The sequence below is a fragment of the Crotalus tigris genome, unplaced genomic scaffold, assembly GCF_016545835.1.
Source record: "Crotalus tigris isolate CLP2741 ecotype Arizona unplaced genomic scaffold, ASM1654583v1 scf7180000024420.512544, whole genome shotgun sequence".
NCBI lineage: Eukaryota > Metazoa > Chordata > Lepidosauria > Squamata > Viperidae > Crotalus > Crotalus tigris.
Window position 1 is genome coordinate 372412 of NW_024100586.1, and position 26968 is coordinate 399379.

Here is a 26968-nt window from a genome sequence, read left to right on the forward strand (position 1 = left end):
ATAAACAAACAAACAAATAACTGAGCTAGACTTGCAATTCAAACTTCAGCCCACGCTATTTAATATAAAGCTAACTGCACTGGTTTTCAATGAAATTAAAAGCAAATTCTTTTTTTTTGTCTTATTTAATAAATAATATCAAAAAGTGAACTAGTTCATATTTACAATATAGGAATAAAAACAATTTTGTCTAACGTCTGCATTTTTTTTTTCTCTTTACATGTGTGATGAGAGTTTTGGGATCTAGTTTGCCGAAGTCCAGATCTTCGTGGCTGTTCTTGATTTCTGGCCTGGATTTATTTGTCTTTCTTCTGCTTTTTGCACCCGGATTGGCTTGTTCCCAGTCAGGAAAATGGAACTGGCTCCTTATACGGAAAAATACATCAACATTTCAACAAATTTGTAATCATTTGAATTCAGTCACAGGAAGAGTAACAGAACATTTAATTCATTCTTCACAAATCTCAGTGAATCTTTTTTTTTTCTTTAAAAACAATCAAGTATCCAATGTGCCAATTACACACCGTACATGTGACAACACACATCTTGTTTACATTTCATGTTTGTTCCTGCAAACCGCTCACGTTGCAGACTTTTTAAATTATTTTTTTGACGAAACAGATCACCGAGCAGATTGGGTGGGGGTTTTTTTTGTTTTTGTTTGTATAAAAATTACGGTGAAGACTTCTTCAGCCTTCTTATTGCTACGAAACTTTACAGGTGCGTCATTTGCAAAATAAAACTTTTTTTTTTTTAAGGACAGAATGACCATGTACACAGACGAACACCAGAAATATGTAATAACTAGAGCCTGCGAATCATGGCAGATGACGTGTTACTTCCTAACTTCCCTGTTACGTTAAGGTTGCTTGGAAGTAAATCTTACTGAGTTCAGCCAGACTGACTGTCATTTATACTTCAGCCTATGTACCTATAGAAGCATACACACGCACACACTCACTACTACCTATGTGGAAAACCTCCCATAAGATGTCACTGTCCTTTTTCACGTCTGGAGCTCTACAGAGTAGCTGCATGCCCATCGAATCAGACAGCACAACTGAACAGAAAGTTGTGCCAGAATAGTAGCTATCCATAGTAGCTATCCATAGTGGCTATCCACATCTGCTTGGCCAAAACAGCTACCATTACCAGGATGAAGAAGGGAGGGGGGGGTTGCTTCCAAGAGTCTATGTGGAAGTCTAAAATAGTCATAAAATCACTTGTGAGTACATCCCTTTACACTGCAGGTGAATTAGCACTCAAGAGAAATGGCTACAGATGTTCCTCACTTTCTCCTCTACACCCAGACGCATGCATTATTACTGGAAACATGTTGGAGGAGCCCAAACACAATGTTGAAGCAGTTACTCCTACTGGACTTCCAATGGAACAGAAGAAAAACATGTTGGGGGGGGGGGAACCTGAAACTTATTTCTGACACAAAGCTACCACTCAATCCTACATTTACAGTGTTTGCAGAAAAGAAAGGTTAAACAAAAAAAAAAAGCGGGATGCAAAGAAGTAGATCAATTCCGAATTCCATCATATCCCTAGCTTTCCAAAAGCAGAACTAAACAGCAAGATTACTCCTTGAAACAGATTGTTTCATTCTGTCCATGAAAGCTACTCTAAAGCTCTTTGGTCCAAATTGGACTGCGCTGAATAATATTCAACAGAGGCTTATTAGAAGGGGCTGCAGAGGAGGGTCGGGGAGGTTTGGGCAAGGGTTGTTTTGTTTTTGTAAAAATTTTAAAAAATTTTCAATTAAAAAAAAAGAAGGGGCTGCAGGAAAATGGGCAGCAATCTTTGAAGCCTTGACAAGGAGAAGCTCCCAACTGGAAAATACAGTCATTTCTTCAAAGGTAGCTGCGATGCTGACAATTTGACTCTTCCCAGACAGAAAAAAGCAAGCTCACTCGTTTATCAAGAAAAACATGTTTTAAACCAGTGGTTCTCAACCTGTGGGTCGGGACTCCATTTGGGGTCGAACTACCATTTCATGGGGGTCGCCAAACAAGGCTGTCCGCCATTTTTTCCCTTTTCTTTGGCCACGCCCCTGGCACCCGGTGATGTATAAGTGGTTGGGGGTCACCACAACATGGGGAACTGTATTATGGGGTCGCGGCGTTAGAAAGGTTGAGAACCACTGTTTTAAACAGTCCAGATCAATTCTCCGCTCCGTTAACAATGGAAGCATCTCGACTGCAAGGAGGTGGTTTAATTCAAGGGTCACACAACCCGGGCAGGACTTGTTATAAGGGGGGGGGTGTAAGACTCTTGAGCCCCAGTAGGAAAAAGTGGGATCCCTTCCTCAGACGTGTGCCGTCATCATGGGCCTGATGTGTTTCAATATTCACAAATGTGCTTTTCCTTCCTAATTAGTAGCTACAAGAATAACAGGACTCCTAAGAGAAGCGAACAGAGGATGGCAGTTTTATTCCTGTACAAATAATGGTGGGAAAACAAATGGGAGGGGAACCGTATTTGAGGCTGCTGTTCTAAGAACTGAACAAATACTTCAGTGACGAAAAAATGCAGCTGATAAGAGATAAGACTCAGAAAGTAAAAGCTAGACCGCATGAGTAATGAGACCCAGGACACTCTTCCCAAATCTACAACATGACAAAGACAATTATTCCTCCGCCCAGCCCTTCCCTTAAATCTGTAAGAATTAAGGTTAAAAGATGCTGCGAAAAATACACTAAGTCTCCCTCGTACAAGCAGGTAAGAAAGAGAGAAAATTAAGCTTCTTTGCCTTCCACCAGATTCCTTTAGAGCAGTGTTTCTCAACCTTGACCATTTTAAGGCATGTGGACTTCAACTCCCAGAATTCCACAGCCAGCAATGCTGGCTGTGGAATTCTGGGAGTTGAAGTCCACATGCCTTAAAATGGTCAAGGTTGAGAAACACTGCTTTAGAGATAGGTGCAAATGCCAAATATATTCTGCTCAACTAGGGCTGACAGAAACTAACCCGATCAGCTGGCGAGCAATTTGGAAAGAGGCTAATGCTGAACCATGATGAAGAGGTCTAAAAGTCTGCCAAAACTTGGCAGGGCTAAAAAGGCTTTACAGCAGTTCTAATCAATTCTGAGACTAAGGAAAACGCAGGATGCTATCAATTCTTGATCCTCAAAACCGTTGGCTTAAAGGCCGTAACCTATTCCATAAAAAGGCGCAGCGTCCTACTCTGTGGAACTCTTAACATACACTACCCAGGGGATTTCCCGTGTACATCACAACGAGGAACAACGAAACATGGAAAAATATGGAGGGTCCTGAACAAATGCTAAGAGGAGGTTAAGCACGATGATAAGGCCACCATAAATCTTTGCCTTTGGTCTTTGCAAAGAATGAGATGAGGCAAGGTAGAAGTTGGTTGTTATTATTATTATTAAGAACCCAAAATTATTAAGAACAAACATGTGATTTGGAAATGATTCAATGGCATGGAAAAAAAACAGCAGGCAGGGAAGTCTGTGTTGGAAATAAAAGCCTATTTTTTTTTCAATAACGGCACTGAATTGACCAACTGTGCTTAGCAGCTGCAGTCATCAACTAAACAGCCTTTAAATGGGAGAAGAACCAATGTAACCGCAGTAAATTAAAACTGTAGACTATGTGGAAGTTGTTTGTGTTGTTTGCCTTTGCACACAAATGCTGCTTTTTAAGAAGTTCAGCATCAGCTAGTCTTCTGCTTAATGGAACAATTGAAGATCTGTAATGAATAAAGGATGTCAACTTGATGACAGAAAAAAAAAAAATCCCACTGGGACTAAATCCGAATTCTTTGCTTGCCAATAAATTTATAATTTATTTAAAATCAATTATCCAAAGGAAGGAAGGATAAAGACAACACAGAGGCAAATTCCTAATCAAGTACCAAAACGGATGCATCTAATGCAAGTCAAGGCCCAATTAACGCTTTTTCTTCCCGTTACGGCCTTTGACAATTCACCAATATATTCTATAAAATATCCACACAGAGGACAGCCTTGTGACTAGGCTCAGCGTGTGCTGAACTTCTGGATCATCTAATTATCCATCAAACCCAAATCACTAGATTTCTAAAACACAGAGTTTCAGGAGACTTCGGTCAATGGAGCCTAAAACCCGTGGGATCCTTGATCCACGTTTTGGAATTCTTGACATACTTCTTATAACAGCTTCAGTCTGGGGGGGGGGGAGGATTGATTACCAAAGGGTCCTCCTTAATGGTATTCCAAAATCATACAAGCAATTACACGAGATGGGAAATGAACTGACTGCCCCATTAATGCACAGGTTTTAAATATGGCAGTCGTACAAATCGCCATATATGCTGTTTCAACCTCAGTGACTATACGAGGAAACAGCGGTATAATTTGGCGCGTATTTAACATGCAATTGAGAGACGATTTGAACGCTGCAATATGTAATTTGGGAAGGAAAAAAAGGGGGGAAAAAAAACAGCCCGCTTCGGTGCTTCTGCAATCAGAAATTACTGCAAGGTTGGGAACAATCCTCTTTATACGACAGGGAGGCTATATATATATACGTGTGGACATTAGTTCATGACAACGGTGTAACATGGGAGAGGACCGCTAGGATAATGTCTCACAATTCCCAACATAAAATAAAGAGAAACACCCAACACTTGTGACCCATGTTTGAAGCGAAGGTTGACAGAAAACAGGCAGCCAAATAATGTTATTGGGAGCAGACTAGGTTTTTAAAAAAAAAAAAAAAAAATCAAAATTATGCACACGCACACATACACACACACTTAACTTACAATTAATAGCAAATTATGTACAGGGGCAGCTAAAAATAAAAATAAAGCCACCCGGACAAAATCCTGAAAATATATATATATATATTTTTCTGAGGCATGTATTGATGGTGAAAGAAACAAACCCTTTTAAAACACTCACGTACGTTAAACACGGGGGGGGGGGGCAGTTCAAATAACCGCAGAAGAGGCCACATTTCTAATGTTAAAAACCTCAGGAATCAACGTTATAAATACATTAAAAAAAAGAAAAGAAAAAAGAAACACGAAATAAGAACGATGCACAACGATGGGCAAAGGAGCTCTAGGGTCAACATACGTTGCGTGTATGTATTGCAGGCAAGGCAGAGGCAATTTCTTTTTAAAGCTTTTTGCACAAACTTCATATAACTCTTAAAAAAAAATATGCTGGCCTTTACAAGGTTCTACTTGCTGAAAAAAATAATAATTCAGAATTCAGTTCATAAAAAGTCACAAGACCGGTTTAAAAAAAATGCAACGGTATATATATATATATATATATATATATATATATATATATATATATATATGGAAGAATATGGTAATTAGATTATACAAGCATGGTCAGGCTTGGAACCTGAATATACTTCAGAGCAAATGCTCAGAGGAGGAAAAAAAATAATAATATATAAACTATTTGGTAACAAAAGCATACTATATGTTGTGATACAAAAGGCATGGTGAAAATGTACCTTTTTTTCTACTAAAGTGTTCCTTGGTCCATAAAAACCATGTTTTGTCCATGTTTACTAGATCATTTGAATCCCAGCCACTTTTGTTTGTTACGTGTCCATTTTTTTTTTAAAGAGACAAACTAAAAATAGATTTTCCATAAAGGGGGGCTGGCCCCCAACGCATTTCATTTTTTATTGTGGCTTCAAGTTAAGATCAGCACTTGTAGGTGATTAAAAAGTACATACGGCGGCAAGGAGGGGTCGATTTTTCTTCTTCTTTTTCTTTCCCCTCGCGAAACCACAAAAAAGTTGTTCGGTTTTATTGTTTGAAGCACTTGAAAAGTTTTTTTTTTTTTAAGAAGTTCCGCACAAAGAGCAGTGGTTAGGAAACCACGGTGGCTGTCGACGACGTGACGCTGGCGGGGTTCGTGCTGACGTTTGTGTAACTTCCCTCGTTGTTTGTGTTCGCTTCGCTGGAGGCCAGGAGGCTTGAGTTGGCTCGGAGGATGGCTCCCGCTGCGCTGCAGTGCGGCCGAGGGCCGGGCTCTGGGGTGTAGGTGAAGGTAAGGCTGGTGGAGTAAATGATGCCATCATTGCGCACTAACGTGACCGGAACCTGGACGGGCTGGCGGACCCACCGCCATCCTTCCCGGAATGCCGAGATATCTGGGACGACGCACAGCATGCTCTCGGCGCATCTAGGAAGAAGCGTAAGAAGTCACTAACTTCCCCTAGGACAGACATATCAAACACAAGGCCCGGGGGCCGGATGCAGCCCGCGAAGTGGTTTCATGTGGCCCGCGAAGCCATCCTGGAAACAGTGAGGGAAAGGCTCCCACTACCTTGGCCGTGGCCCAGGCCGGCCAGGAGCCAATGTACAATTTTGTGGTGGCCCTCTATGCTGAAATACATTCAGTCTTAGCTCCACAAGGCCGTCTGGAAACAGCGAGGAACCAGCCCCTGCTGTGTCAGCCCCGCCCCCTGGGTGCATGCTGGGGAGGTGTCACCCTTTGTGAGGAATGAAGAAATGGACCATGCCCCAGTCCCACCCCCTTCTGCCAGAGACCCTCAGATCTGCCCCACTCCTGCCCAGATGTAGAGCTGGCCACACTCACCCAGTAGGCCACACCCACTCCATCCACACCCACCCAGTAGGCTGCACCCACCCGGCCCCCCGAGGGCAACCGCAATGCTGATGTGGCCCTCAATGAAATTGAGTTTGACACCCCTGCCCTAGGGAAACCGTGTGCTGTAACCTTTCAAATTCAACCGCAAGAAAATAATAATAAAAAAATTTCCCCACTGGCATGAATTGCAGCGTTTTAGAACTTAGTAACAGCTCTTAGGCTTATATATAAGATAAGATAACCTTTATTGTCATTTTTTTTACTGTGGGCACAACGGCACACATCGAAAAATGAAATTTAGTTGCCTGCTCTCAAAGTGAAACACATACACGACACACACTCAAATATACTATATACCACATCTGTATAGACCCACCCCCCTACATATACGTAACAAATATTAAATACTGTCCATCTTGAATATATAACGGAAGGAGGATGCTTGAGAGTTCACAAGGTTAATGCTGTATGGAATGAAACTATGGCTGAATCTGGATGTTCTGCTGCGGATACCACAATATATCACTTATATATATTATTTGCGGCATTCTCTGGGCGCTTTACAGAGTCCACATATTGCCCTCTTCCCCCCCCCAAACAATCTGGATCCTCATTTTACCGACCTCGGAAGGGTGGAAGGCTGAGTCAAGCTTGAGCCCCGTCGGGATCGAACTCCAGGCTGCGGGCAGAGATAGCCTGCAATACTGCATTCTAACCACTAGGGCTGCTTTGTAAATACATTGTTTTATTTAGAATCTCTAGCTATGTAGAGTAGGAAGAATTATTTTGCACGATTGTCCTGCGTTTTGCTGCAAGAAGGTAGGCAGGAATTAAAAGCCTCACTTCCACCAAAATAAGATGTCAAGAATCCCCAGCTGAACTGTCTATAAGGTATGGATTACTGTCACCACACATAGTGTTATCTGAACTCATCGGATAAGCGTGGAGAAAGCCGGGCAGCTGAGCGCTCTGTCCAATAGGCCTCTGCTTCTTTCTTGAAGCCCCACAAAGCTCTTAATAAAAACAATGGGGAAGCTCATTCAAATAATCACAAAGTAGTTAGGTTCTTGTTAAGGTTTCAACGCTGCAGGGTGCGTGGGGAAAGAGAGAAACTGAGTTCAGGACAGCAGGCCTAATCATTTCAAGCGACTTGGGGGGAAACGTTAATTGAGAGGATGAAGGTTAAAAAAAAACAGACCCATTTAACTTGAGGGGGGGTTATTTAGGGCCTCATTGTTACTTTAAGACAGTGGTTCTCAACCTTTCTAATGCCGCGACCCCATAATACAGTTCCCCATGTTGTGGTGACCCCCAACCACTTATACATCACCGGGTGCCAGGGGCGTGGCCAAAGAAAAGGGGGAAAAATGGCAGACCCCCGTGAAATGGTCGTTCGACCCCAAATGGGGTCCCGACCCACAGGTTGAGAACCACTGCTTTAAGAGAAAGTGAAAAGGAAAAATCTAGAAATGGTTTCCTAAATTGGAAATTATCTCAGAAAGACCTTTTTTTTAGGGGGGGGGAATGTAAGTAGCCCTCAACTTAAAACCAGACGCTTAGCAACTAGTCAAAGTAGCTCCCCGGGGTTACTTATAACCTGTATTTGAAGTTCGGATGGCTGCCTTCCCCCCTGTGGTCACATGATCACGTTTTGGGTGCTCAGCAAGCGGTCTGCATTTACATCTATTTGCAGCGTCCGTCGGTTACAACAAAGGCCCCCAACCTTTTGGGTATCAGGGACCGGTTCCGTGGAGAGAGGTTTTTCCACGGACCGGTTTTGTGTGCTGCCTGCATCCCGCGGATGGGGCTTTGCTTGTTTGTGTGGACTGGTTGCTGGCATGGCGCGGCCCAGTACCGGCCCATGGACCGGAGGGGGGGGTTGGGGACACCTAGGTTACAAGACAGAGATTTAGATTTTTTTTGTTGAAAACTGGCCTTTACTTTCAGCAGAAAAAACAATGGGTTTGCTTAACCCAGCGGTTCTCAACCTGTGGGTCGGGACCCCATTTGGGGTCGAACGACCATTTCACGGGGGGGTCGCCAAACAACGCAGTCCGCCATTTATTTCCCCTTTTCCTTAGCTGTGCTACTCCCTTTTATTCTATTGGCTTTTGAAAGCCAATAGAATAGACTCTCTCTTGAATAGAGTCTAATTCTATTGGCTTTCAAAAGCCAATAGAATTGTCCAGGCTGTCTCTGCCCTGCTGAGCCCGCCAAAAGTCCCATTCTGCAAACGGTGCTGCACCAGTTGAGTAGTCCTCGACTTACAACCGGTTGAGTAGGCCTCAACTTACGACCAGTTGGGGGTCGCAGCATTAAAAAGGTTGAGAACCACTGGCTTAACCGCTATGGCGTTTGTTTAATGAGCGCTGAATTTTTTTTAAAAGGCTGCAAAATTCAGTGCAAAAAAACCTGCTTAATGTCCAACACGACTTACTCCCTTAATCCCTGGCTCCATTATGGTCAGTGGCCGAGGACTACCTGTATGCAAATTCATGTCAATTTATCATTTTATTTTTAGGGGAGCGAATGAGAGATGAATGTCTTCCCTTTACAGAGTCCCACCCGGATGTCAAAGAGTTACGGTAACGTTGCAAAGCTTATACAACACCTGTACATCGTTTCCGCTTCCACATCCCCAAACCAGACACGCAAATTTGGAGTGAAGTTCTGCCCGGTTAGTTCCAGCATCGCTACATCTCCGCCACCGTTGAGCTTGTGAAAAGAAAAGGAAAGGTAATAGACTATGTTTATCATGGGAGACAAGCACAAGAACGCAGGGATTCGGGGGAACCTTATTTGAATGAAGGGAGCTTGGGGGGGGGGACGAATGGAGGGGGGAGGAAACAGCTGAATCTTCAGAAGGGAAATTTTCATCCTTACCAATTGAATATGGAAGAAGGCTATCAGCTTTCCCAGGTAGAACCAGACAGGTGAGGCTAACTGTACTCTTTTGTAAGGCTACATTAATAGAGGGTGAGATGCTGAGCTTGTCGGCCGGAAAAGGGGCAGCCCGGGTTTGAGTCCCGAGCACCACACGAGGGGGTGAGCTCCCGTCCTCGCCTCAGCTCCTGCCAACGTAGCAGTCCCAAAAGCATGCAAACGCGAGTAGATAAACAGATACCACTTTAGCGGGAAGGTAACGGCGCTTTGCGACATTGCATTGGACATGACTGCAGAAATGTCTTCCGACAGCTCTAGCTCAACAGCCGTGAACCGCTCCGGGGAGACGGCGGCGACTCACAGAGTGAAATCCGCAGGGATTCCTTTACCTTTTTTACTTTGACATTAATATAATCTGGTAAGTCTGACAGTACAAATCTCTTCCTCTCTCTTTTACAGCTCGAGAGGTTGAGATTTCCTTTCTCGGTCTCGTTTCTCTGCTCATTATTTAGTTGCAGGCTAAGCCCTCTCTTATATAATAATAATAATAATAATAATAATAATAATAATAATAATAATAATAATAATAATAATAATAATAATAAAGTTGGAAAGGATCTTGGAGGTCATCTAGTCCAACCCTCTGCTCAGGCAGGAAACCCTATACCATTTCGGACAAATGGCTGTCCAGTCTCTTCTTAAAAACTTCCAGCGTTGGAGCATTCACCACTTCTGGAGGCAGGTTGTTCCACTGGTTAATTGTTCTAACTGTCAGGAAGTTTCTCCTTAGTTCTAGGTTGCTTCTCTCTTTAGTTAGTTTCCATCTGTTGCTTCTGGTCCTGCCTTCAGGCGCTTTGGAGAATAGCTAGATTCCCTCTTCTTTGGGGCAGCCCCTGAGATATTGGAACAGCTGCTATCATGTCCCCTCTCATCCTTCTCTTCATTAGACTACACCAGTGGTTCTCAACCTTTTTAATGCCGCGATCCCCAACCGGTCGTAAGTTGAGGACTACTCAACCGGTCGTAAGTCGAGGACTACTCAACTGGTGCAGCACCATTTGCAGAATGGGACTTTTGGCGGGCTCAGCAGGGCCGAGACAGCCTGGACAATTCCTATTGGCTTTTGAAAGCCAATAGAATTAGACTCTATTCAAGAGAGTCTATTCTACTGGCTTTCAAAAGCCAATAGAATAAAAGGGAGTAGCACAGCTAAGGAAAAGGGGGGAAAAAATGGCAGACTGCGTTGTTTGGCGACTCCCGTGAAATGGTCATTTGACCCCAAATGGGGTCCCGACCCACAGGTTGAGAACCACTGGATTAGACATACCCAATTCCAGCAACCGTTCCTTATATGTTTTAGCCTCCAGTCCCCTGATCATCTGATGGTTCCCTAGCCAGCATCTCTTCCCTGTTCATCCTTCACCCCTAGGTCACTCTCACATACCCTTTATATCTTTGAAAGAAGAAATAAGACTATTTGTTTCTGTGACTGGAATGTCTGCAATACCCCCCAAAAAATTATGTTCAGCAAATACAAGCACGTCAAACTGGGCTCTCCTTATACTTCTGAATTCCTAAAGATGCAAAGCGCCGGTAAATATTTTCAAAATGCAGGTGACCACCAACAAACCAACTGAATCAATAAATGGCTTGTTCTCGGTAATCTCGATTATATACTTCGTCGAAGCAGAAAGAAAATTCTGACTTACCTGAAGACTTTCTACGACAGGCACAGGTGTTACGGGAGCGTGGACGGGTCCCATGCCCTCATAAAATGTATATTCTGCTTTATCTGTGCTAATGATTGTCCACGAAGCTCCATCATTAATCATCTCTTTATTTGGTTCTTTGGGGCATGGAGTGGCCTTAAAAAAAAATAAAAAATTGCCAAACGCTTGAGAGAGCATCAATAATAGCTTGTGCAACAACAGAAGCTTTCAACAGAATATCAGGCCCAAAATGCAGACCATATTCTCTGCAGACTTGCCTTTTTCTGAACAGATTCCCGTGGTGGCCCTGTCCCTCCCTATCAAAATCCTGCAGCTTGTTTTCCACGCCTACCCTTTACGGAACTTGCAGTGTCAACTGCAGTGCTAAAATATATGGCAGGAAATAAGCAGGGCTGGCCCCTCTCCTATCAAGATGCCATCTGCAAATAAAATATGCAGTGCTACACAGGGTTGCAAATGTCAGTGTTATGGTTCCGGCTAATGAAACATTTCAAAGAACTTCCAGGCATTTATTCTCCTAAAAGTCTTTTATTGTTACAAAATGTCGGCAGGCACAACGGAGGGATGCTAGGATCTAAGTTCTCTTCCTCTGAGCAGTTAAATTATCAGCATGTTCCCTCCCTAAATTAGCCAGTCATATCTCACATTATCCAATTAGTGTGAAGGTCAAATGTTTTCTTCCTCTTTCTTTCCCGGGCTTTACCCCCAACCCCACCCTTCTGCTCTGTATTAACCCCATAATTATCAGACAATTCTGCATATTGTCAAAAGCAAGAATGTACAATATTTGCAGCGTTGACAGAGGAGGAGTTATCAAAAGGCTGGAGTGGGTGCGACGGTCCTCCTGGGTGCTAGTTTTTAGACACGCCCGCTCTCAAAAAGATCATTAACAGCATACAACCTTTCTAATGCCGCGACCCCATAATAGAGTTCCCCATGTTGTGGTGACCCCCAACCACTTATACATCACCGGGTGCCAGGGGCGTGGCCAAAGAAAAGGGGGAAAAATGGCAGACAGCCTTGTTTGGCGACCCCCGTGAAATGGTCGTTCGACCCCAAATGGGGTCCCGACCCACAGGTTGAGAACCACTGGCATACACTATACTGGTATGTCAAACAACTTACTTGAAATTGGATAATTCGCTCTTGGGAAAGGCACAAGTACATTCGTTCGGTATCTTTAAGGTAGAACGCACACTTATGGAGCTGGGATACTGGATCATCTGCATCTAGCAAAGCGGTCTGTTTGTCCACTTTCCGTATTATCTGTCAATAAATACAGTTCAATATTTAGGTTTTTGTTTTTTTAAACCACCAACATCATGAATGTTATCGCTTCAGAGGACTATCGCCTCACGTATTATCAAGTTGGCAATGGATTTCAAACCTGTTGCGAAGGAAGTGTGGTTATTATTCATTATTATGGGCTGTTGGTTTGATCTCCGAGCGTGGCGATTTGGCTGCAAACGTTTCGTCTCCATTCGGGGGCACGTGAAGATGCCCCCCCTTGAATGGAGATGAAATGTTTGCAATCGCCAAGCTTGGAGATCAAACCAACAGCTCAACTATCAATTTGAGCTACTAATATTCAAACACATTATATTATTATTATTATTGTTATTGTTGTTGTAGTTATTATTATTATTCTTCACATAGTCAGCCAGATGTTCAGATTGGATTTGGCATTTTTGTCTACCTATTGAGTCCTTACCAAGGACCTGGGATAGGCAGATGTGGATGTTTGAATTGATAATATTACAGATATCGTTGCAGGATGGAAGCTGTTCCTAGTAAGGCCGCCTCTTGCAATTGAATTATTATTTTTATTCATTAGACATGAACCTCAGTCAACTGAACATTCAAATTGGCTGGTGCCGATGGTTGACACGGGTTGCTACCAGCATCCTAGGTGTCAACCAGGAACCTCCTTAAAATCTAAGATGTTCCAAGTAGCGCAGTTTTTTGTAACATTGCTGGAGTTATTGCAGGAAGCTGCAGTTTCTTGATGTATTTTGCAAAGTTTTTGGACATAGTTCCCAGTGCCCCGATGACAATGGATATCATTGTTACACGTTTCATCCATAATCGCGCAGTTTCGATGACCAGGTTGCGATATTTCGTAATTTTTTTCCAGTTCTTTTTCTTCAACTCTGGCATCTCCTGGTACAGCGATATCAATCAGCTATACGCTTCGGTTCTCTACAACTGCGATATCTGGCGTGTTGTATTCCAAATGGCGATCTGTCTGTATTCAAAAGTCCCACAAGATCTTCACCCTCTCATTCTCAACCACTTTTTCCACCCTATGTTCCCATGACTTTTCGGACACAGGCAAGTCGTATTTTTTACACAATGCCCAGTGGATTAATTTAGCAACCCGGTCATGTCCAGCTTGCCACCGAATTGAGGACTACCTGTACTTTATCACTTTTTTCCTTTTGGGGGGGGGTCATCAAGTTTTTGACCCCTTGCTAGGCGACTGGTGGTAATCGGATATTGCCATATCCTAAAAGTGACACAATGGGTGAAAAGGTTGAAAAGCCCTGCTCTAACACAGAGGTCCCCAACCTTTTGGGCACCAGGTTCCGTGGAGAGAGGTTTTTCCGCGGACTGGACAGTGTGTGGTGTTGTGTGCTGCCTGCATCCCACGGATGGGGCTTTGCTTGTTTGTGTGGACCGGTTGCTGGCATTCCATGGCCCAGTACTGGTCCACGGACCGGGGGTTGGGGACCCCTGAGATATATTTATATTTATTAAAATTTATAGACCGCCCCACTCCCGCAGGACTCCAGGCGGCTAACAATAAAAACACAACATAACTTAACAAAACAAACAATACAGTAACATTCATCCAGGGGTCAAATTTTATAAACCCCAGGCCTGCCGGAAAAGCCAGGTCTTAAGCAGCTTGCGGAAAACCAACAGGGTGGGAACGGTCCTAATCTCCGGGGGGAGCTGGTTCCAAGACGTGGACGCCATCACAGAGAAAGCCCTCCCCTGCGGCCCCGCCAAATGGCACTGCTTGGTCGACGGGACCTGAAGGAGGCCCAGCCTGTGGGATCTAACCGGACGAAAGGAACTAGTATAAGGTATAGTAGCATTCAGAAGGGTTTAGACCAGTGGTTCTCAACCTGTGGGTCGGGACCCCATTTGGGGTCGAACGACCATTTCACGGGGGTCGCCAAACCACGCTGTCCACCATTTTTTCCCTTTTCCCTAGCTGTCCTACTCCCTCTTATTGGTGGCCACACCCACTTGGGGGTCACCACCACATGGGGAACTGTATTATGGGGTCACGACATTAGAAAGGTTGAGAACCACTGGTTTAGACCTTGCCCTCTTCTGCCTACATAAAGATTCCAGACTAATTGCCTGCTTGACTCCTCCCCCTGGCTCGGCCAGTCTCTTTCTCTGACATATACTGAAAATGCAAAATGTACCAATCTTGGGAGCGCCATGCCGGTAACCGAACAAACGAGTTTGACCGTCTGACCATAATGGATATAGCCGTCTCGGACTGTGAATTCCTCTCCTTCAGATTCATCATCGTCCACTGTGGAGGAAAGAGAAATATCAGCGTGCCAGGCAAAGCCGAATCGGTTCCAAGAGAAAACACAATGCTACCCTTTCCCCCAAACTCAGGAAAGATTAAACAACAACAAAAAAAACCACGGAGGGTTTTCAGTTGTACTCACAGAGATGAATGTAAAATGCTCCCCATTGTTGTGAGCTGGCGTGGAAGTTCCCTCCTTCTACATGCAAGTATCTGGTACTAACTGTTTGGGACCGAAGTCTATTAAACAGCGCTACTTTTGTCCCTGATGCAATGCATACTGTGCAGGAGAAAAACAAAAAGAACAGAGCCTTAATATACCAGCCTTAGCCTTAGACAGGAAAGATGCGCTGGCAACAAAGTCAGCACTTCGTCTAATCCAGGGGTAGGCAACCCAAAACACTCAAAGAGCCACTTGGACTGGTTTCCCACCAAAAACAAAACACCGGGAGCTGCAAAACCCTTTTGATATCTAAAATGAAGATAACACTGCATATATCCTTTTTTACCTTTATTATAGGTGTGTGTGTGTCTGTGTGTGTGTGTGTGTCTGTGTGTGTGTGTATTTATGTATGTACGTATGTATGTATGTATGTATGTATGTATATATGTGTATATGTATATGTACACATTAAAAATAAAAGTAAAAATATGACTCTTGGGAATATCCATACTATTAAAACAATGATCACCAAGAGAATGCTTTAAGAGAATAAAATTACATACACACACAGGTAAAAAAAGGATATATGCAATGTTATCTTCATTTTAGATGTCAAAAGGGTCTCTCTCTCTCTATCTCTCTCTCTTCCTCCCTCTCTATCTGCCCTTGGTCTGCCACTCCTCTTCTCTCTCTCTCTCTCTCTCTCTCTCTCTCTCTCTCTCTCTCTCTCTCTCTCTCTCTCTCTCTCTTTCTCCCCCCCCCCTCCTATCTGCTGCTCATCTGGCAAGCTTCAAGCTGTTGTCCAACAAGCTCAGGGGTAAGCAACCTCGTCTCTTTTATGACTCATGGACTTCAACTCCCAGAATTCCTGAGTCAGCCTAGCTGGGCTAGCTAGCTCTCTCCTGCCCTTTCTGCTTCCTGCAGAGACGCAGCAAAGGGAGGAGGTCCGCCCAGTAAGCTTTTCAGCTCCTCGGAGAACACTGTGAGTGCACTCTCTTTTACACACACACACACACACACACACACAGAGAGAGAGAGAGAGAGAGAGAGAGAGAGAGAGAGAGAGAGAGAGAAGCAGGGAAGCGCAATTGCCTCTCTCTGTCTCTGTCTCTCTCTGCAAAGGCAGAGGAGGCTGGGAGCCACAGGGGAAGGCTCAAAGAGCCGCATGCAGCTCCGGAACCGCAGGTTGCCAACCTGTGGTCTAATCTGAAAAATGCAAGTTTCCTCCAGCTCTTTTAACCACACCCAGCAGAAAATGTGCATCTTTTCTTTGGCTTGTTTTTTTTTTTTAAAGGGGGAATCTCCTTTCCTAGTCACAGTCAATAAATAAATAAATAAAAATAGAACAAACTAGTTCTAGAACGTTATCCTTTTAGCGGTTTATCTTTTAAGAGTCTGTTTTACCTGGGACAGCCCTTGAGGTGTGCTTTAAAACAGGGGTGTCCAACCTCGACAACTTTAAAACCTAGACTTCAACTCCCAGAAGCCCCTTGTGGACTTCGACACCCCCCCCCCCCGAATTCCCTGTACTAGCTGGGGAAGTTCACGGGTCTTAAAAAGTTGCTAAGACAAACCTGCTTTAAAAAAAAATATTGTTACCTCTTCAATCAGATCATCTCAAAAATATAACGTATACCATTGTTGCCTCCCTCCCTCTCTCACACACATTGCTGGAATTGTTAGACGCTGAAATCAAATACTTCCTTTGTTGTAATAGCTGGGAGTTGTTTTATAATGGGACCAAAGGCCACATTCTTAAGAGATGAATGGAAAACTCACAAGCTCACAGCAACGTATGTGAAACATCGACCACAGTCAATGAAGCTCGCTTGGCCAATACTTACAGTCTGCGTTTTTTAGTGATTGTTTCTTTTTCGAAGGCTTGGAGATGACTTTGATCCGTTTGCTAAGGAAAACACCGATATCGTCGCTATTGCCATAGAACATTTTTACGGATAACATGAAGTGCTTTCGCTTGTCAGAGTCTGATATGTACAAAGTTTTAGCTGTGCAATAGTTCTGTGGATAAAAGGAGACAGTAATGTAGTATTTTTCCAATGAAGCACTGTTAAAGGTAACTAGGCCTAGATGTACTAATCAGGGAATTTTTAGTAGTATAGTAAAGTTACAACAAATTCAAAAATTCGGTGTAGGGGCTCCAGTTTATTGCATTTCAGAAAAAGTTAACAGAAAAGCAGAAAACGAATGAGCTAGATCAGCATCAAGTATCTGTAAAGAAAAATATGATTTTGCTATAAGTAGACGGTTCACGTATTTCTGCTTTACTCTTTTCCTGTAAAAGGGAAAATTAAATGGAAATACCGTATATGCCGGCGTACAAGGCAACCCAGCGTATAAGATGACCCCCGTCTTTGGCGCCGAGTCGCATTCCTAGAACGTCGTCTTATACGCCGGAAACTACCAGTATTTCCGGCGTATAAGACAACTCGGCGTATAAGACGACCCCCGTCTTTGGCACCGATTTTAACACTTGCGGAAGTCGCCTTATACACCGGCATATACGGTATATTGCTTTTTCTGTCACTTAAACCAGAGGTCCCCAACCTGTGGGCCACGGCCCAATACCGGGCCGCAGCCTATTGGCCACTGGGCCACGTGAGTGGTTGGCCGGTGCGCACATGCTCAACCCCTCACGCAAGCGTTGCCTTGAGTTTCGTGGACGTTCACGGCCTCACTCATGCGCTGCCACGTCGCTGGCATTTGCATCCCAACTCGCCTAAGCGTGGCCCCACTCACACGAGCGTTGTCGTGGGCATTCGTGGCCCCACTCACGCAAACATTGCCAGGAGCATCGTGGGTGTTTGCAGCCCAACTTGCACAAGCGTTGTCATGGGTATTCACGGCCCCATTCACACGAGCTTTGTGGACATTCGTGGCCCCACTTGCGTGAATCTTGCCGCGAGCATCGTGGGTGTTTGCGGCCTGACTCGCACGAATGTCAACGCAGACGTCCGTGGCCGCTCTCACACGAGCCTCGTGGCAGGCGTTCGCAGTCCCACACGCGTAAGCATGCATTCACAATGATTTAAACCCAGAGTGTTAGTTGATTTCTTCAAAATAAGACAGGATTGTATCCTCCAAATATGACTTAGCACAGAAGTCCCCAACCTGTGGACTGCGGCCTATTCATCACCGGGCCACACGAGTTGCTGGCCAGTTCAGACATGCGTGCGCACGTACAACCTCACTCACGTGAGCGTTGCTGGGGGCATTCATAGGCCCATTCACGTGTTGCTGCAAGCATCGCAAGCATTTGTGGCCCAACTCACACGAGCATCATCATGGGTGTTCGCAGCCCCACTCACGCAAGCATTGCTACGAGCAACACAGGTACTCACTGCCCAATTCACGCAAGCATTGTGGCGGGCGCTTGTAGCCCCGCTTGCATGAGCGTCGCCACGAACATCACGGGCGTTTGTGGACCCACACATGTGAGCGCTCATGGCCCCACTCGTGCAAGCAATGGTGTTCACGCACATGCACACGCATGCGTTTGCCCCTCCCCTCTCCCTCTTTCCTTTCCCCTTTCGCCTTCCTTTTTATTGTGTTGCGATAAATCTTGGTACACTGCGTTATTTCAATACAATGGTTTTTACATAATTTATGACATTCTTTAGGCATGTTTGTACAGTTCACTCTGAGTGAAAGAGACGCAAATATTCGCAGCGCAGCATAAACTATTTGTTCATAATAGAGTAAGATAAAGCAATAGTGCTTGCCTGACTGTGACATGATAACAGCAAATTGTGCGGTCTAGTCCTGTTTTAGGCATGGAAACCAGCTAGATGACTTTGGGCTAATCATTCACTCTGAGCCCAACTCACCTGACAGGACAGTTGTTGTTAGGAGGAAGAAGGAGTGTTATTAGGGATGTTCATCACCCTAAGTTATTTATAAATATAATAAAGGTGGGAATTAAATTTAAAAAACAAAATAACATCCCTACGGAGTTAATAGACCAATTCATTATTGTTGGTGATGAAATCCTGAAGTCATATTAGATCAAGAATTCACTCTATCATGTCATACTTAATAATCCCTGCGAAAGAGGGAACCGTCTCTCGCCACCAAACTATTTTATCATTTCATTTTCTCTGAAAACGGCAGGCAAGGAAATTTCCTTCTGCTGAGAGAAACAAAGCCCACAATGTCATAAAATGATTTCACGCAGGATATTTAGGAGTAAAAGTAATTAACTCAGTTTCAGCAAGGAAAGTAATTTTTTTTAATTATCCAGAACGTTTGCACATTTATCAACATCCAAGATCACCGCAGACGGGGACTGCAGCCAAGAAATTAAAAGACGCTTGCTCCTGGGGAGGAAAGCTATGGCAAATCTAGACAGCATACTAAAAAGCAGAGACATCACCCTGCCAACAAAAGTGCGTATAGTCCAGGCCATGGTTTTCCCAGTTGCAATGTATGGCTGTGAAAGTTGGACCATAAGAAAGGCTGAGCACCAAAGAATGGAGGCCTTTGAACTATGGAGCTGGAGAAGACTCCTGCGAGTCCCTTGGACTGCAAGGCGATCAAACCGGTCAGTCCTAGAGGAGATCAACCCCGGCTGCTCTTTAGAAGCCAGATCCTGAAGTTGAAACTCAAATACTTTGGCCACCTAATGAGAAGGAAGGACTCACTGGAGAAGAGTCTAATGCTGAGAAAGACTGAGGACGAGAGAAGAAGGGGACGACAGAGAATGAGGTGGCTGGAGGGAGTCATTGAAGCAGGAGGCGTGAGCTTAAATGGACTCCAGAAGATGGTAGAGGACAGGAAGGCCTGGAGGAACATTGAACATGGGGTCGGGATGGGTCGGACACGACTTTGCAACTAATAGCAACCATGAACTATGTATAGTGTTCAACAAAGAAAGTTCAGAACTTATGTACAGGTGATCGTTTACTGACTGCCTCAGACAGTGACTATGTTGGAATATTCATGAACAGGAAGAGTCATGTGGTAACTCAGTCAGCCAATGGGAAGAAAGTGCTACTGAGTCTGTGCAAAAGAGTTATTGAGTTAGGAGCTGGATTTCCAGTCTCATGTCTGTCTCTGGTCTGTCTCTGTAAGAAGTCTTCAATTAAGCTATGTTGCTGTAAAGAAGAATGGTATTGTAAATATTTTTATATAAATATAAAGTTATTTGAATCAGCTAAATGCAGTCAACTGTGAGAGCTTCTGATTTATTTTTCACCAATTAGAGAAATTAAAATTCTCTAACAGACTATCTGTAGCTTGAAGGTGATGAAAGAATAACTTTGCACCCAATGCCCACATTTACAACTTTGGAATGTCTCTCTCTGGCACATGTCCACCTACAATCAGTTAACCCACCCTGTCCTGAGCCTAACCTGCTTTATTTATCCCAAATTGCCAAAACAAGCCATCACTCCCCAAGTTGGTTTTTTCCACAGCGCAGAAGCGCCAACTGAAAGTTAACAAGCTCAGCTCTGTAACCTTAATTAGCTGATTAGAACCCTCCAGCTGATAAACTTTGCCTGACACCAACAAGACCCTAATCAGTTTTGTGGTAACCCTTTTGTTTGCCCATAAGTAGTTCACAGGGATCCTGCCAGGAAAAACGTCTGGCACAACTTCCTTCCTTTGATGTGTGTTGCCTACCGTGTGCCTGTGTACTCTACTGCAATTCCTTTCTCTGTAATGTAAATACAAACATTAATTCTCTTCTTCCTAATGATCTCAGTGACCGGGTGAGCATCCAAAGGGCAAAAAAAGCTTCCTGTTCTGTCCCAGCCTATGTGAGTCCTTGTTAACTCACAAGGACAATCCCCTCTTTTAACAAGTAGGCTGGAAATGCAGGAAAAACAAACCCTTTTATTATTATTTACAGAACTGCAAAATATCCCAAAAGCAAAGGCAAACAAAACACGATGTAAATGGAGAATTCTCCAAGGCAAACAAAACACGATTCAAATGGAGAATTTTTCACAAGCAAAGGAAACAGAACATGATTACATGAAACTTGAGTCCTTTGCAAACGGTTGCCTTCAGCAACCAGCATCGCCCACACCTTCCCTTTTTATTATGCAGCCCCCAGGCGTGGCTTCTCAATGCCTTCTCCTTCGCCCTTGGAGTCGCCCCATTGCCTCCCTCTGTCCTGCTCTTGTTGCCTGTCTGCGTTTGCGAGCGTCTATGATGTCTTCCAGCTGTGAGTCCTCAGAGTCTGACTCAGCTTCCCTGCACAGCTGGGTCTCAGTCTGAGCACAAGTGGAGGGGTCAGGCTCTTCATCAGATTGTAAGTCCTGGAGCTCATCAGCACCTTCCTCCGACTCTGATGGCTCTCCAGGCCCCTCCTCCTCCTCGATTCCCCGGACTCAGCTGCCAGCTCCACCTGCTGGCACGGAATCACAACACTTCCTTATGAGTCGAGCTTGAAACTTTCCCCACCATTTGGGCTCACCCAACTGTTTCGGGGCGATATCCCGAGCCATGAGGGTGCAGTGGCTAGAATGCAGCATTGCAGGCTAATTCTGCCGAATGCCGGCAGAATTGTCACCGGCTCAAAGGTTGACTCAGCCTTCCGTCCTTCCAAGGTCAATAAAACGAGGACCCAGGGGCAAGATGCTGACTCTGTAAACCGCTTACAGAGGACTGTAAAAGCACCGCGAAGCGGCATATAAGTCTAAGTGCTATTGCTATCCTCCTGATGCTGCAAAGCAAAGGAAAGCTGAAGTGGTCGTGTGATTTTTTTTTTCTTTTTCATTTAGCAACCACTTTGCTTAAAGATTGAGATGCCGGTACAATTGTAGCCGCGAGAGGAGTATGAAAACAAGATTAAAAAAAAAAAAAAAAACTATGCGACACATCTATTTATTAATGTTTTGCATAAAAGCAGGATAAAAGCCGAAAGATACTCAGTGACCACGAATGAACAGAGAAGGTCCAAATTTAGAGCATCCGCGTCTTGAATCGATTTATTACTCACGCTCACCGTGACCTCTCAGTATTTATTTATTTATTTATTTTTATTTATATGCCGCCCAATCCCAAAGGACTCAGGGCGGCATACAAAATTAAAACAATCATCTAAGAATAAAACAATGAAATAATACAGTCATACCGCGAGTCCGATCATATCCCGCCCCCCCCCCTGGGGACATCAGCCCCAGGCCTGCCGGAACAGGAGAGTTTTAACGGCTTTCTTAAAGGCCGGCAGGGTGGGAGTAGTTCGAACCTCGGGAGGAAGTTGATTCCACCAGGTCGGAGCCACCACAGAAAAGGCCCTTCCCCGAGGGCCCGCCAGCCGACATTCTGGCCGACGGGACCTGAAGGAGGCCCAATCTATGGGACCTCACCGGTCTCTGGGAACTGTGCGGCAGTATGCAGTCCTGTAAGTAAGTAAATGGGTTCACAAACACTACATTTCGTTCAACGCACCTTTCCTTCCAAGTTCAACTGCTGCATCTCTTGGTCGCTATTTCCAATCCCGATAAAGGCGCATGGCTGAGATTCCTGCTCAGAGCAGCCGTCTCGTTCCATTTGTTCTTTTTTTTTCTTCCATCCGCTACCCATAAGATAGACACACGGAGGAGGGCAAAAAAATCTGAAGGCAAAGAGCAAAACGTTAGGTTCGGCTGGAACAGGTATTCCCTTTAAAGGACCAAGTCATTGGTATCCTGCGCAAAATGCCATTTTTGAAGGAAAAGGCAGGCAGAAAAAAATTATGCATAATCTGAGCGAGGGAGAATTTTTTTTTAGATTTTTAAAATGTTTTTAAAGATTTTTTTTTTATTTAAATAACTCAAGGTAGCAAACATATTTTAACCACTAGCTCGCTTTTGTAGCTGAGCTATTTAAATCCAGAAGGGGGGAAATGGAAGATGGAACTGAATTGGATTCCCAAAGTCAGAAATACACTTGCTTCTTCAAATCCTAGTTTTGCCCCCAAATCCAATCAGATGCAGGATTTGGTTTTGTTTTGTTATTTCTACTGGCTTCTCTAATAAATGAAAAGATTTTTCTTGTGGTAGGGTGGGAATTAATGCAAAGTGCCTTTAACTCCACATGAATCTTTACCAATTAGGTCTCCAGGGGTAGAAATGTGTTATTTTAAAAATGAAATATTTAATGACATTTAATTCTAGCAACAGAAGAGTATTATAGGTAGATGTGGTTTCATAATGCAATGTCAGAGAGCTCACAAATTTCGAATGTGGTGCCAACAAAGCTAAGCTAAGCTCCAAATTATGCAACTTTCTTTACTGAAAAACAACTGGACTTCAAAAGATTTTAAGATTTCCTGGCTCGTACCAAAAAGTTACATTTAGAACATGTATTTCCCTAGACCAGGGGTGTCAAACTCAATTTCATTGAGGGCCGCATCAGCATTGCAGTTGTCCTCGGGGGGCTGGGTAGGTATGGCCAGGATGGGCGTGGCCTAGTGGGTGGGCATGGCTGGAGTGGGTGTGGCCTACTGGGTAGGCATGGCCAGATCTACATCATTCGCATCAAGGGTGCCTGTGGAGGCCTGGGCAGGAGTGCGACAGATCTGAGGGTCTCTGGCAGAAGGGGGTGGGACCGGGGCAAGTGCCAAGGCATGGTCCACTGGAAGAGCCTGCCGAAGCCCCTCCCCCGGAGCCCATCAAGCCGGATATGTGAAGTAGGCGAGGGCCATTTGCTGGCATCTTCCAGGCGATAGTGCATTTCTTCATTCTTCATAAAGGGTGAGCATGCACCTAGGGGGCGGGGCCGATGTGGCAGGGCTGGTTCCTCGCTGTTTCCAGACGGCCTTGTGGAGCTAAGACTGAATGCGTTTCAGCATAGATGGCCACCACAAAATTGTACATTGGCTCCCGGCCGGCCTGGGCCAGGGCCAAGGCAGCAGGGGCCGTTCCGTCACTGTTTCCAGGATGGCTTCGCGGGCCACATGAAACCATTTCGCGGGCCGCATCCGGCCCCCGGGCCTTGTGTTTGACATGCCTTCCCTAGAAGGTTTGTACTGCCTTTGGAAAAATTAGATTATTATATACTTTCGATGTATAGAATTTTAAGCTACAAATATGAGAGGAGGCAATTTGAAAGAATGTCAGTTAAGAATTTAATCTAAAGTACTGTAACTGAAGCAGCTTCCCCAGTTTCTCTAACCCACGAAAAGACAAAGAAAAGATGAAGAAGAGAGGAGAGGAGAAGAGGGGGGGGAAGGGAAGGGAAGGGAAGGGAAGAGAGGAGAGAGAGAAGAGAAGAGAAGAGAAGAGAAGAGAAGATGAAGGAAAGTCAAGACCAAGACCTTCATTGTCACTTTTTTTCTGTGAACACGCTGGCATACATTAAAAAATAAAATTCTGATGCATATACACCCACTCTGTTTGTTTTTTTAAATCTATTTTGTTGTAATTTATTTGGTTGACAAAAATGTATGCTCGTTAAGAACTTAAGTTACTTTAAATAGTCACTAGATGGAGCTCCACACAATGTAACAAAGACCATTTAAAATAATTCATAGCAACCTTTGCATTGCAAAATCTTAAGGCTCCCGAACGGATAACTTTTCCGGATTTTTTTAAAACTACAGTTTGTCAACCGATACCTCAGCAGTGAAAAAGAACCCCAACACCAGACAGCGTCATTTTAAACCTCTATAACACAAAATCCGGAAAATTTGCACCATTCTTTCCAATCTCATTCCCTCCTTCTATAAAACCTGCCTTGCAGCAAGCTTCCAAGCCAGGAATTCTAGGCGTTAACAATCCACGACATCCAAATAGCAGATGGTTGTTGAAAGCAACAATAGCCTCTGCGTAATTTATGTTTATTTTCAACTGCAAAACAGCGCAGCGCACAGTTCAAGACACCACCCATCGTTACCTCTTTTCGTTTCCGTAGGATTTCTGAGCCACTTTTGCGTGAAGTATTAGGACTGTTTGATCACCGCGCTCCTTTAAATAGTTCCTCATCGCTTCCCTAAGAGTGGGAGAACAAAGGCAATCAAGTCGATAGCAACCCAATTTCTTAAATGTATTTTTAAAGCACCCCAGAGGCTGTGTCTGAATTGCGTGCAGCTACGTCTCTCTGGTGGGGCCTGCCAAAGCTGCTAGGGTTCCCCCTGCTCCAAATTCTCACAACCATCTTCTCATCCCACCCCACCATAATTCTGGGCTCAGTTACAGTTGTCAGCCAGTTAAGGACCACCAGTAGCAGCAATCAGATTGATTCCCACCGGTGTCACTGGACTGGGAACAGTTGAGGTGCTCCACACCTATGTATTTCTTGGGGAAGGGAACCCTTGGTCTCCACATTTTTCACAAAGGATCAAAGTAAGGAGTAATGATAGCCACTCCGTGAGCGTGCAGGTGAAGTTGCCTATACAGAACGTACGCAGAAATGACAAAACCGAGCTCAGAAGCCAACAGAACAGACAGCCCGCTCTCGTAGCTCTGACCACTTCGATGATCCCTTTCACCTTTCCAGAGAGGCAACTGATATTATAATACACACCCCTGGGGAAGAGGCCCCAGTCAGGACCCGAACACAAGACCCGAACCCTACCTGGTGAGCCGCTTCGGTGGAGGTCGCTCACCAAATTTCCTGTAGAAAAAAAAAGAAAAAAACGAGTCATTCATAACCAAATGGGCACGAGAGACAAGCAAAATGGGGCTGGCGCATGCCAACGTGGCCCTGGAGTCACGCCTTTCCACATTCCTGACCTGTTTGCCTAAGACAGTGGTGGCGAACCTATGGCACGCGGGCCAGAGGCGGCACTCAGAGCACTCAATGTGGGCATGCGCACCATCACTCCAGCCCCGTCTCCCCCCATGGCTCCCTCATCAACAGTCCCCCCGGAGGAGTCACCACCGGGCGCAGCCCGCGCAGAGCAGCGCAGCCAAGGACATGGCAGCCGGGCAGCGGGGACAAGACTCCGCCCTCGCGTCCCACTGCATGTAGATGATGCTGGGGGGGGCACAGCCTCCATGGCGCGGCTGGGCCACCTGAGTGATCTGCGGCGGGCCATAGAGGTGGTGGGTGGCCCTGCCGGCGGGTGGGATGTGGGATGGAGCGGGGCAGGGCAAACAGTTTTGAGCACTCGGTCTCTAAAAGGTTTGCCATCACTGGCCTAAGACAAAGCCAGGAGGATGGAAGTGAAATACTGTGTGGTTGTGAAATATTTTTCAAAAAATTAGAATTCTGAGCGACAATAATAACAATAATAAAAGCAAAGACAGTCGCAATGGTAATAGGCACCTTGAGGGCAATCACAAAATATCTAGGGCACCGTTTGAACACCATTAGCATTGACAAAAACCATCAATTGCAAAAGTCGGCTTTACTGGGCACAGCTTATGCCCAGCCCAAGCCCAAAGACGACACAACGAGATCCAATCAAGTCCACTTCTTTTGTTTGCTTACACTTAATAGACAGAATCTTGACAGACTACAGCTGTTAATGACTGACTTAATAAATATATCCTGGGAGAGTCTAGGGTGTGGCTATCCTGAATCTTTTCCACATTTCCTCCTCCAGTTCAGGATTGTGCAGTCTCTTTTTTGGGGACCTCTCTGGTATGTGCTTCCTCCTCCATTGGAAGCCACTGAGCTATTGTTGATATTACCCCTACACACACACACACACACACACACACACACACACACACACTTATTTATTTCTAAAATTTATATGCCACCCAATCCCAAGGGACTCAGGGCGGCGTACAAAATTAAAACAATAATATGACAATAAAACAATAAAATAAATACATTCATACAGCGTGTCCGATCATATCCCCCCCCCCCGGGGACATCAGCCCCAGGCCTGCCGGAACAGGAGAGTTTTAATAGCTTTCTTAAAGGCCGGCAGGGTGGGAGTAGTTCCAACCTCGGGGAGAAGTTGATTCCACCAGGTCAGAGCCACCACAGAAAAGGCCCTTCCCGGAGGGCCCGCCAGCCGACATTGTCTGGTCGACGGGACCTGAAGGAGACCCAATCTGTGGGACCTCACCGGTTTCTGGGAACTGTGTGGCAGTATGCGGTCCTGTAAGTAACCTGGCCCTATGCCATGAAGGTCTTTAAAG

The 26968-nt window shown here is 44.8% G+C and overlaps 1 protein-coding gene across 3 annotated transcripts in view; it reads right to left on the minus strand.

Annotated features, from left to right (window-relative positions):
- Window positions 1-213: 213 nt before the first annotated feature.
- Window positions 214-26968, minus strand: part of RBPJ (recombination signal binding protein for immunoglobulin kappa J region) — a 55272-nt gene continuing 28517 nt past the window's right edge. For 2 of the 3 annotated variants that reach the window (XM_039329864.1, XM_039329863.1), the window contains exons 2-11: window positions 25449-25487; window positions 24768-24863; window positions 22341-22506; window positions 16769-16943; window positions 14904-15041; window positions 14649-14761; window positions 12334-12474; window positions 11188-11343; window positions 9207-9310; window positions 5785-6166 (exon numbers count right to left, since the gene is read on the minus strand). In XM_039329864.1, coding sequence (XP_039185798.1) covers window positions 5851-6166; window positions 9207-9310; window positions 11188-11343; window positions 12334-12474; window positions 14649-14761; window positions 14904-15041; window positions 16769-16943; window positions 22341-22506; window positions 24768-24856 — 1398 coding nt within the window. In that variant the 5' untranslated portion in view covers window positions 24857-24863; window positions 25449-25487 and the 3' untranslated portion in view covers window positions 5785-5850. Of the gene's footprint in view, window positions 366-5486; window positions 6167-9206; window positions 9311-11187; window positions 11344-12333; window positions 12475-14648; window positions 14762-14903; window positions 15042-16768; window positions 16944-22340; window positions 22507-24767; window positions 24864-25448; window positions 26503-26968 lie in introns of those variants that run through there. The other variant, XR_005555083.1, reaches the window with a different exon arrangement.